General features: G+C 39.1%; 1 protein-coding gene across 8 annotated transcripts in view; it reads right to left on the bottom strand.

Annotated features, from left to right (window-relative positions):
* ank2a (ankyrin 2a, neuronal) overlaps positions 1-12,392 on the bottom strand; it is an 83,390-nt gene that overhangs the window by 27,659 nt on the left and 43,339 nt on the right. For 7 of the 8 annotated variants that reach the window (XM_089007171.1, XM_089007173.1, XM_089007170.1 and 4 more), the window contains 9 exons: positions 12,116-12,323; positions 11,459-11,555; positions 11,136-11,364; positions 10,329-10,454; positions 10,129-10,251; positions 10,015-10,047; positions 9,909-9,930; positions 336-413; positions 83-214 (listed from right to left, as the gene is read on the bottom strand). In XM_089007171.1, coding sequence (XP_088863297.1) covers positions 83-214; positions 336-413; positions 9,909-9,930; positions 10,015-10,047; positions 10,129-10,251; positions 10,329-10,454; positions 11,136-11,364; positions 11,459-11,555; positions 12,116-12,323 — 1,048 coding nt within the window. Of the gene's footprint in view, positions 1-82; positions 215-335; positions 414-887; positions 7,791-9,908; positions 9,931-10,014; positions 10,048-10,128; positions 10,252-10,328; positions 10,455-11,135; positions 11,365-11,458; positions 11,556-12,115; positions 12,324-12,392 lie in introns of all 8 variants that reach the window. The other variant, XM_089007176.1, reaches the window with a different exon arrangement.

Genomic DNA, 12,392 nt, shown 5'->3' with positions numbered 1-12,392 from the left:
ATTACATTGCAATAATTTCCAACATTGAGAGTATACAAATACTCCTAGTTTGTCTTTTTGAATAAAACTGAATAACATTTACCTGTGGCATGTTTGCCTTCACGTTCAACCCAATGTTGAAGCAAGGCGTGACTCTGTTCTTGAAGTGAATTGGGATTCTGTGTTCTAACTAATTGAATTTCATCCTCATTAAATTCCAGTTCCCTTGCCAGCTCTGGGGTCATAGAAAACAGAATATGAAAGTAATATTGAGTGTGCGGTTGGTGACAAAATAACAACACACATATGAGTGTTGTCGAGAGAGAAAGAGAGAGCGAGAATGTACTTGAGCTTACCAGTCCAGCTGAAGCCAAGGAGATCTGCAATGATAGCTAATGTCTCCTCTTTCCTGTCAGCATCATCCTGCCAATCCACTAAAATACCACCATATTAAAATGTAATATTTTTAACAGTACCCGTCCACATCATATACTGTAAATACGGATACTATTTTCCTAACGACTATGGCTTTATGGATTGTAACAAACCTAAAATTAAATATGGAAATGTAGTGTTGACACAGATGAAAAGATAAAGGTTGGATTCATCGCTCTGGAGAGTTTGCAAAATATGATTAGATTGTTAAGATCAGCAGATGAAGCTTATTAATGTTAGCCAAGCTAAATTAGTATCAGAGATACCAATGATCTGCATCAAAACAAGTTTATGAAACTAAAACCAACATGACCATTCAATCTTGAGATCGAACACAAACACAGATGAGAGGGACGGGTAACCACATAACATGCACACACATGATGGCCGAATGCTCTTACAAATGAGAAAAAAAATCTTGCTGCCAGGGAGAAGGACTAGGAAAGAAAAAGCCTAAGTAGACCTTCCCATACCTGACATGCACCCTGGAGTTTGTTCATCGGTGATTCTCTGCATCTGATTTTCCACCGTGTCATCCCAGGTAGGCCTGGATTCAAACACATCCACTGTGCCAGAAGAGTGTTGGGCACCCGTCAAAGGATCTAAATCAAAACTGCTTGAGTTTGGGATGTCATACATAAAGATGACCGAATCTGGACTCTTGTGACTTGAGCTGCTGATGTCATCAGTATCCAAAGAAAGAGATGATTCTTCAGTTTTACGTATTTGGATTCCTTTCATTTGTCTCTTTGTAGGAAGAGGTCTTGCTGAGTAAAAGCGAGATTCATGTGTGGGGTTTGTACTGTCAGAACAATGTCTGGTGCTTTTTCCAGAGGGTTCACTTGGATCGCCACCCGTCTCAGATCTTGTTCTGCGAATCATGGTTGGATCTTCTGTTTTGCTGACCAAGCTGGGCTCAAGTTTTTCCAGTTTGAATTGACTATCCTCCTTAGTTAAACTGACCAAATTATCAATCCCTTGTTCACCTGCAAAAGTCATTTCAATGACCGAGCACTGATTGTCTTCTTCATCCTCATCAGCAGAAGAGTATAATAAATCAGAGGTTTTCCTTGGGTATGCCAATGTCTCCATCGTTGTACTTGACTGAAGATCGGCAATTGTAGAGTCACAGTAGTGCATACCAAAACCAATCAGACCTTTGTCAGCACTTTCAATAATGGTTTGTTTCTCCAATCCTGTCGGGGAACCCATCTGAACTTCCATTGAGCATCCAAGATCAGCTTCAGAAAGGTGCTTTGATGTGTCACATGATGGTGTCAAGAAAGTTCTGGGTTTAGGAGTAGGAGTAATGTGTGTTGTTGGGTTCTGCAAGACTTCCTCTCCAACTGAATCGGCATTGTCAAAATTGGACAAGGTGTTTTTATCTTCCCCACTCCCCTCTGAAACAACTTCATCCATCGGATCTCCCTCGATTTGAAAAGAATATCCATCAACATTTTCATCAAAACTTCTTGAGAGATCAATTGCGCCCCCTCTCGTCATTTCAAATAACTTTCCCTCTTCAAATTGAAATTGATCAGGGGTTTCCTCATTGCTTGGTGATTGAGCAGGTGATTTATTTAAAGTTTTCCTCTCCTCTGCTTGATTATAATTATCATAGGTCTTATGTTCATCAGCTTGCCTATTGTTGGTTACAGAATTATCAAGCCCGGGTGTACAACATTGGGTTTCTTGAATATTCACTTCTGTTGAAGGTTCAGAAACTTCTTGAAGTTGGTTGTCGGTTTTGTCATCTGGATGGAGGTCATCTATGACAAAGTTATGAAAATGTGAATCAGCAGAGCCTCTGTTTAAACTAATGCCACAGTCCTGTATTTCAGATGGGCTTTTTTCCAAGAGTTGTGGGGAATCTTCATTTCCTGGAAATACTGGGTGTACTTGTGACTCACTTTCTTCCCTCTCTTCATGTATCCTGTAACTTGAACCAATATCTGTTTCTGCAACGTTTTCATCAAAATATTCCCCATGAGCATCTGTGGCTAACGCCACTTGTTTATCTAGCTCAATGTCCACATGATCACTTATATGTGATGATGCATATGGGGATGGATCACTCTTAGTTTTAGCTTCCTGTTCCATTTCATCAAAAGTTTTGATCTTTGCGGCCATTTTAAACATCTTCTCCTCTGGAGTAAATTGATTGATTGTGGAATAATCCTCCTGTTCATCTTCATGGAAAGAGGGATAGTTGTCACCTTCTGCTTCATTATCATCTTCACATGTATTTGCATCAAAAGTTATACAGGCTTTCAGCTGTGATGAATATTCCTCATACACAGCTGCCTTGTCTGGCAATGTTCGGAATCCGGTGTCATCTGATTGAGTGGGGCTTCCTTCAAGAGAATCTGGACAAAGAGATTCTCTTGTAGGGCTTGGTTCAATGGAATCAGGGGATTTCTTCAAAGACATATCTTCCACAACTGGACTTGCCTCCAGAGAGTCTTGTGGGGAGAGCTCTTTAACTTGTTCATCAAAACCATTAGTGTCAAGGCTCTTTAAATTAACTGGCCTTTGTGGTATAATTTGGTTAGTAGCAGCAACATGTGTATCTTCTTTAGATTCATTCATGAATGCACCCATTGTTTCATATGGTTTTGAAAATTTCTCAGTACTTACACTATGAAAATGTGACTCTACAGCAGTTGAAATTTTAGCCACATCCCCTTCAACCGAGAAACCGTTCCAACTTTCTTCCATCACTTCATATGAGAACGTCATTTGCTTTGATATGGCCTCATCCGGGAGCATTGTACCATCTTCAGTAGAAAGTGTGCTTGTTTTTTTGTCAGTCTCTTTTGATAGTATCACTTGTTTGCAGGCCTCATGGACAACCTCTTCGTCAGGTGGGTGTTGCATTTGTGCTGGTTCTTTCGTTAATTCATGGTCTAAGTCATCCCCAAGGAATGACAACATGCCTGACATATCGCCTCCAGTCATATCCTCTTGTTTAAATTTCCTTTCATCAGTGTAAATTTCCTGGAGTGCTGTGTTCATTCCTGAGCTTTTCACTCCATCTTGCTTATCGGTATTTTCAGGATTCTCTCCATTAGGAGATTTATTAAATTTAGTCAAAATAACCTCTTCAAATTTCTCCTGAATAATGTCTTCTTCTGGAGTCTGACATGTTACTGGACTATCCAACAAGCATTGATCTAAGTCACTCTTTAGCAGTAATATCATGCCCGGAATCTCATTTGTATCAGTAGATGCTTGATCTGAAATATTTTGCCCATTCCTATCTTGCGTGACTGGGAGCTCTTTAGTCAAGGCCTGACTTTCATCTAGTTCTTGTGTTGTGTGAACCACTTTTGCATCATCACTAATATGCTCCTGTTTCTGAAAATGAGTTTCTTCCTCTGGCCAGCAAGTCTCAGACCTGGCCTCAAAGATTTTATTCAAGTCACAAACATTGACTTGCAACTTCCCAGAAAGTTCTTTAACGTGTTGGGGGGCACTGGATATTCTATATTGTTTCTCTGTGTCTTTGGCTGGATTTGTTTCAAATGATTTATGTTCCACATTTGCATGATTGGCTGCTGTGGGTCTATGATTGCTTTTAACAGAACCAAATGAATACATATCTGTCTCTTGTTCTTTTGCTAAGATGTGTCGCTCGGACTGTTCCTCAAAAACCTGTTGTGGTGGTTGGTCATCAAATTTTGTATCGAAACACCGATCCATGTCAGTTGTCGTTAGACACACCAATCCTGGTATATCTTTCACTGCTGTGGGAGCCTGGTTATCGATTTTCTTGCCGATGTGGACTTCTTGTAGCAGTTCTTCGTCAATTCTGATTTCTTCATTGTAATCGCTCATCTCAGGAGCCATTGCAAGTCCTTCGCTGTCCCCCAAACTGGAACAAGGTGTCTTAATTTCATCATTTCTTTTAACATTTTCTTCAAAATGTTTCAATTCTTCGGCAAACTGAAGCTTATCTGAGACTAAACTGTGAATGTCTTTCTCATTTCCCTTTGTTGCGATACATGTTTCAACATTTTCCTCAAATATATCGTCTTGGTCTGATTCCTGACTTTGATCCAAGTCATCGTTCTTTAAGGACACTAAACCTGACATATCGGTCACTGCTGTGGGTACCCAGTTATTTGTTTTCTCTGCAAATTTAACATCTTCATTTCGTGGTTCATTAATTGTGGTTTCTTCATTTACATTCATCATCGGAGCGGCCACTGTAAATTCATCTGAGTCATCTCCCAAACTGGAACAAGGTGTTTTATTTCTGTCTTCTCTTACATGAGTTTCTTCAAAGTGTTGTTTTGTGCCAAATCCAGTCGCATTGAAAGATAGTGGGGATTGGGCTTTCTCTTTTTCTTTTATAAAGATAATTTGTTCAAAGTTTTCCTCAATGATCTCATTTTGTTGTGGTTGATCTATCAGAGGACAAGATTTGAGACACTGATCCATGTTCATTTTCATTATGGAGACCAACCCTGACATATCCTTTACTGTTGTGGCTTCCTGGCAATCTGTTTTCATGTCAATGGAAACCTCTCCCACTAATGGCTCATCAGGTGTGATGTCCCTATTTTCTGTTTTGACAGTTTTTTCGAAATGTTTCTCTTCTGTGCTAATCCCAACCTGATCTGGGGCAAATGAGTGAATATTTTTTTCGTTGTCTTTTCTTAAGATTACTTGTACAAAACTGTCTTCAATTATATTATCTTGTGGTGATTGATCTGGCACAGGCCTCGTTTCGAGACAATGATCCAAGTCATTTTTCATGAAGGACACCAACCCTGATATCTCTTGTACTGTTATTGGGTCCTGGTTTTTGGCTTTCTTGCCAGTACAAACTTCTTCAAGTCGCGGTTCATCAATTATGATTTCTTCATTAAAATTGTTCATCTGCGGAGTCATTGAATGTTCATTGTCGTCATCACCAAAACTGGAATGAGGTGTGTTATTTTTGCTTTCTCTTATATTAGTTTCCTCAAAGTGTTTCTGTTCTGTGCCAAATCCAACCACGTTAGAAGCAAGTGGGTGTACATCTTTCGCTTCTACCTTCGTAAGGATAACTTCTACAAACTTTTCCTCAGTGATTGTCTCTTGCAAGTGTTGATTAGTTACAGGTGTAATTTTGAGACACTGATGCATGTCTGTTGCCATTAATGACACTAACCCTGACATATCTCGCACTGTTTCAGATGGCTCGTAATCCGTTTTCCTGCCAATGTGTACTTCAACAATTTGCGGTTCCAAAATTGTTTTTCTTTCGGATTCATTATCACATTGTGAAAAAAATGTGTTGTTTCTATCATAGCTTGTTAAAGACTCAGAATTGGTTTGTAGACACTGATCCAAGTCTGTCTCCATGAAGGAAGTCATTGCTGACATGACTTTTGCTGACGTGAACCACTGCTCATCTGTGTTCCTACTAGTGTGGACCTCTTCCAGTGTTGGTTCCTTAATTGTGATGTCTTCCTCTTCAGTATCATTGTTGATCAGATGGCTAAATTTAAATCCATCAATCATTTGATCATCAATAGGAGAAATAGTTTCCCCGAAAGAACTGCACATGGGCAGTCTATCAACCAGAGTCTCAACATCAGATCCTTCAATCTGAACGCTCACATCTAAGGCTGTGGATGTTTGCTTGAAAAGTTGGTACTCAGGACTTTCTTCCAGTTCAGCCTTTATGTCAGCACTGAAGTCCTCGGAAGGCCTGCGGTCTGGGCTTATCTGCAATTCTTCAGATGAAGTCATGCCGGTGCTGAGAGATTGCTCTTCCACTTGAATCATTCGCCATTCCTTCGGCGTTAGTAGTTCTCTCTGAGGACTAGGCCTCCCCTTGTCATGCTGAATTACATCAGCATTGTCTACCTTGTTTCCAAAACAAACATCATCTGGCATTAACTCTAAATCATCAGAGGACGTGTAAACTGTAGTTGGAATGTTAGATTTTTCTTCCTGTGGGCTGGTGACATCTTTGGCGGTGACTGCTTTTTGTGCCGAAATATTTGGAGGGGAATCGGAGTCATAAGTAAAAAGCTCATCTTGGCATTTTGAAGGCTCTTTGCCAAACTGGAATGCTTTTGTTAGCTCTTTAACAGAAATACTTTGCTTCACAGAAGGCCCAGTTGACTTTCTGCTTGTGTGCATACTTCTCTCATCACAAAATGTGACTGTCTTTCCAACATTTGCATCAGAAAAGAGTGATTCCTTTGAGTTGTCTTTAAGTATGCCTATTGGTGGATTTACAGAGTGAGCTTTGTCACTTCTTTGGAAGTCATCCTCATGATGTTGAATGTTTAGGTTTTGGCTTCCAGATTTGGGTGGCAGTTTTGGACATTGGTCAGTCTCCTTTTTATTTTCAATATCTGCTATTTCGATTGTCCTTGTGGAATCACAAGACGCCAATGCTTTGTGCTCAAAAAGCCCTGATTTATTTTTTGAAGGGTCCTGACCAGTCTGGAATGCTTTCATCAACTCCTTAACTGACATAGTCTCTTCTAATCTTTCTGTCTGAGATCTGGGGGATTTTGGAACACTGGGGAGCTGTGGCATTTCATTTTCCATTACTCTTTTTGCAAGCGGCGATCTTACAATCTGTAACTGAGCATGTTTAAGGACTTCCTCCTCCTCAACTTGGTTTTGTAAGGCTTTAACTCGGTCCTTTATTGATCCTATAGGTGTTTCAACCACACAAGGAGAAGCTGGTGAATCTATCACTGGGGCAACAATAAGACCACTCTCATTCAGAATAGCATCACCATCTAATGACTCCTCAGAGCTCATCCTTTCCAACTCTCCTTCAGAGCTACTATATGCAGAACGTTCTCTGTCTCGTATTTTTCTCCGAATAGGTTTCTTGATGTCAGGAGGCCTTCGTTTACCATTCGACTTCACAGTAAAATGTTCAACCGTTTCTTGGACAACTTCCTCCTGAGAACCATCCATCAATGCAGCTTGCTGTTTCAGGTTTTCGTCTACGCCAGAGTATGAGCCCAGACATGTCAGATCTGTGTCCTCTGTGGCAAGTCTGCTTAAAGTGCTCTTTGTTTCAACATTCCTTGCTTCAACTGACTCTGAAACCGAGACTCTCTTTGCTTGCCTTGCACTGTCGTCTTGCACTTCCTGTTTAGTGTTACTAATCCAGTTACTCTGAATGCCTCTAACCTTTCCATGCCTCTCTCGTAGTTCATAGATGGCAAGAGTTTCCATATTTTCATTCCATCCAGAAACATTTGTCTCCAAAAGTTTCAAGGGATCTGATTGCTCAGAATTCACAACAGGAATTTTGATGTCTGACATATCAGACAGAAGATCCGGGCTTGCAAGGGTTGCAGGGTCCAGGGGATGACTTGTTTTCAGTGAAAATGTTGATTCAGATTCATCATCTTCAGTAAAAAACGTTCATCAACCAAAAAGGGGGAATGACATAGGGAACAAATGAAGTGGGGAGAAGAGACATCAGAAAATTTTGATCAAGACAATGGTGTTAAAATCCAGACTGAGTACGAGATCAAGAAAGGACAGCTCGGACAGAGAATCAGGAAGTCTTCAGACACCAAAAGATCAGGAAAAAAAGCACAAAAAAATCAAAACAAAAAAAAAAAAAAGATCCGTAGAAGTTTTAGCCGAGTAGAGCAGGAATAGCCAAATCAAAGCCCAGAAAAATATTTTATAAGGAGTTTAAATGCCTTTACTAACAATTGATAATAATGTTATCTGTGCCACTGTAATGGCAGTCTCCCAATTCGTGAGAGGACATAATGAAAATAAAATTGTCAAACCAAACAAAAATAAACAACAAAGAAACGAACATATGGAACAGAAGGACAGGATGGGGAACGGACAAACAAAAATCTCTCAAGATTGCCAATGACATGGAGAGTCATGTCTGGAAACAAATCAAGAACTAAAGCCTATTTGAATGAAAGCTTTTGGTAACTGTGTAATGAATCCTGACCTCAAAAGAAAATTTGGTATTTGTGATAACAATGTGAGCAGTAGTTTGTCATAAAAAAATTGAGATACATATTTGAAAAATAACGAAACTGGTGTGTGAGGTGACTAAAATCAACGAGTTTCACTTCACCCTTCTGATAAAATGTGACGATAAATGTAATTTACAGTGTAGTCAAATAAATAAAATGCGACCAGAATAACCAGTAAATAAAACAGAATTGCAGAAGACAAAGTGGGAACATGAGGTAAAATTAAATTCAAAACACACTAATGTTAAAAATAATGCTGAAAAAAACATGTTTCCCTTATTCTGTACAGAGCACAATACATTTGCTCCTGTTTCCTAAATAAACACAGCATTAGTATTGAAGACTGTTATCCTCGATGAATGAGGTCAAGGTCAAATTATTTGACCTTGACTCAAATAGCATGGAATCAAAATGTGTTCAAATTAGATTTAAATAAGTAAAATTCAAAGACTTCAAAAAGAAATAGAAAGAGAGCAAGGGAAGCAAAGAAAGAGCCACGATGGAGGAATTAGTGGAAGGGAAATGCACAGCCAGAGTATAGCCATCAATAAAGGCATGTTAGGACAGCAAAGTAACACAGCAAGGGGGATTCAAATTTTAAGTAGCACATCAAACAGTGCATAATTTGCCATATACATGTTTTGCGGTGCTAACACTGCATGTCACAACCTTTATGATAACTATATCGTCTGTTCACTAATGTCATCGTCATCACCTTATTACAAAATATGTTATGTAACATATAATTATCAAATGAAAAGCACATAGTGTCAAAATTGTGCATGAATCCATAAATGTCACAAACATCATTTCCTTGTTTGATGTTGCAGATGAAAACGCAGTACAGTGGTGTCATGAGGTATAAGTTCAATTTGTTCCGTGACCAGGCTCATGAAGCAAAACACTCATATCAAATCCTATTTCCTTTTTGAAATGTATAGAAATACAATGTATTCATTTCAGCCATACCTCACAAAAATAATTTAGTATTTTTAATGAGGAGAAAAGGCACCATGTAATATTGTACATTATAAAGACATAGAACAATAACAGAATTATGTAGAATTTAAGGATGAATTCAATTAATTATACTGTTTTTTTTCTGGTGTGCCCGCCTCGGCCAACCTGAGACAGTATAAAAATGTCTTGTCAAACGGAAAAGATTAGGCTTTAAATTCTACTGTAGGTCTCTGTAAAATGCTGTATGCTGTAACTTTTCTGACTTCATTGCCACGAAACAGGAATCTCAAATTTGCGCTCACAAATTGAGGTTAAAAAGAAAATAAAATCATCTTGATAACAGATTTTATCTCATAATGATTAGCCACGTCACTTGTATTTCAAGGTACCACTGCACGTGCTTTTCATTAGAGAGTGACAATTCATATTCAATAGAATGTAGAATAGAGTAATTTCAGATTATGTAACAGATTACAATAAGATTCAAATGCTAACAACAAAGATGCTGACCACCGGAAATATTCACACATTTCTTAAAACTGTAAAATGTTCACTTACATTTCTTGTCACTCTTCTCACTCTGCATGAGAACATGAATAAAGCATAATTATCAACAAACGTTTTATTTATTGTTGTGAGCGTGCATAATGAAGGTTTTGGTTACCTCATCATCCATATCTTGCTCCGAATCAGACTCCTATGAGAAACAAGGAAACAAAAATGTTTCACAATGACATGTTTCAAATAGACTATGATTTAAATGTGATTTTACACTGACCTTGGAATATGTTGGGAGGGTTATGTTAAGGTTGCAGATTGCATTATGGTTCAGACTGCGGTATGTGCGTGGTTCTTTCGTGAAGGAAAGCCGACCACATGGCTCCTGTGCTGTGTCCCTAATCTGCGTATTGATTTAAAAACACAAATCACTCGCCGAATGAACTGGTAGACATCTTAAACTTCGATGTTCTGACATACTTTAATGAAAAGGGCTAGTCGGTTCTCTTTGAAGGCAAAGAAGCTGAAGACATGATGCTGCCCACTCTTGGTTAGCGGCACCAGGTTTCCAAAACAGTCAGCAAATATGGGTTTCCCTTCCAGGACCTTTGTTAACATAACAATAATAATTATTATTTAAAAAGTACCCCCCCCCCACAAAAAAATCAGCTACTTTTTCACCTTCACCATCATTGCTATAAATGACATGAACTGTAGTGTTAGGCTATTATCACCATGTAACAAAGCATTATAAGCAAATCTCTTTCAATGTGACATCAATTAGATTATATTATATTGTAGAGAAGCTTCAGGACAGGAAGTATACTTGACCAAAGCTGTAAAAAACTGAAAAAAGAAGGGACATATTAACTCTTAAAGTAGCTCCTCTGCAAGTGGAAAAAAGTGTGATTCTTTGTGAGAAAACAAAAAAAGTTGCATGATTCACTGGTTCATAGATTGTGTTCATTTGCATTTCGTTTTAGTTTTGTGCCATTAAATCTGAATTTTACTGAGCACATCTCAATGACATTCCCTCTGCTGTGCAAAATTGTTTAACCCCTGAAGCGATCCATGAAAATCACGATCTGTTTGTATTTTTAAGGAATGGGTCAAGTGCCACTTCCAAAGCATATTTTTCTCAAATATTTCAGTTCAAAAATGTGCAGTTCACATGCATGACATTCTATTTGCTTATTTTCATTTTGTCTGGAGAGCATTTTTTCCTTCATCACACTTAAAATGATTCCCTCGACTAGATTGAACTCCTCCTATTCAGTCACACCGCACCTCAACATCTCGGCTTCGTGCAACTTCCGTGAAGTTCTCTTGCTGCTCCAGCGTCTTATCCATTTTGTCATCAGTCATGCAGAAACAGCGTAGTCGAGCTTCAATGGGGTCCAAGGTCTTGGCAAAGATGACAAACTTGGCCATGTATGGAACACAAATAATCTCTCTGTACAACTGAGAGCCAAAATTAACAGAATCCTGAACTTGTCGGCAGTCGATCAGCCAGAATCTAAAATTAGATACGATAGATGGCATAGAGTCAACGTCATTCCAGTTACACAAGGGTGGAATGTTCATCACGAGAAAAGTCGCATGGACTTTACCTTGCTGACACATTGGTTGTGAAGGAAACACACTGATTAACAAAGGTAAGAGGCGTAGAGCCAGTGATGTCTTCCCATTGAGCCGGTGTTGTCCCACCTGAAACAGAAACAGGTTTTGTTCAATCCGATCATTTTGTAGTCTGTTTCTCTTCACAAGGGTCATGAGACATGCTGGGGTTTATCCCAGCTCTCTTTGGGAAGTCGGCGCCCCCCACATGATTTTATTCGGCCCACCAAAGAAAATCAAACTTGTAAAATTACATGAAGCTTGCTGAAGTCCGAAACAAAACTTCAAATTGTCTCATGTAAACCAGAATAACAGTCATTATTGTTGACTTAAAATTTAAAAACTACTTATTCATTCATTTGTTGTGCGCTCTATATGTAATATGTGGAGGGGATTAAACATTTTAATGGATTCCCTAAATTCATAACGGCCACTAACTACAATGTGACACACGGCAAATAAATGAGCTTGATTTAAAGTGTTGAATCAGGCTGCCATACACGTTATTGGAATGTGGGAGGAAACTCGAGTACACGCAAGTACGGGGAGAACATGCAAACTCCACACAGGATTGAACCCTGCACTGCGAGGTCTATGCACTAACCACTTGATCACCGGACCTACTACAGATTTTGTTGTTTGAGTCTTACCCGTAATACTACAAAGCAAACGTAGGGTTGGTGTTTCCCCGCTGTACACCGATCCGACGACTTCATTATTTGAGCTCTTTGGAATCGGGATTGTCATGGTGATTGGTTTGTGGAACTTCCTTCTTCTTGGTTCCAGTGTGACGATTGGACTGAATGTGGCCTTGTTGCCAAGGATTTTTCTCACCACGTCAACTTCGATGGGTTGAGCCTGAGACATATAGTGTACCATCAAATTTTGTCAGAAAATGTTGTATGCATTTAACCAATGAGCTGCTCA

The sequence above is a fragment of the Hippocampus bargibanti genome, linkage group LG10 (assembly GCF_051943395.1).
Source record: "Hippocampus bargibanti isolate YZ-2025 linkage group LG10, ASM5194339v1, whole genome shotgun sequence".
Lineage (NCBI taxonomy): Eukaryota > Metazoa > Chordata > Actinopteri > Syngnathiformes > Syngnathidae > Hippocampus > Hippocampus bargibanti.
This window is presented reverse-complemented; position numbering and strand designations above follow the sequence as displayed.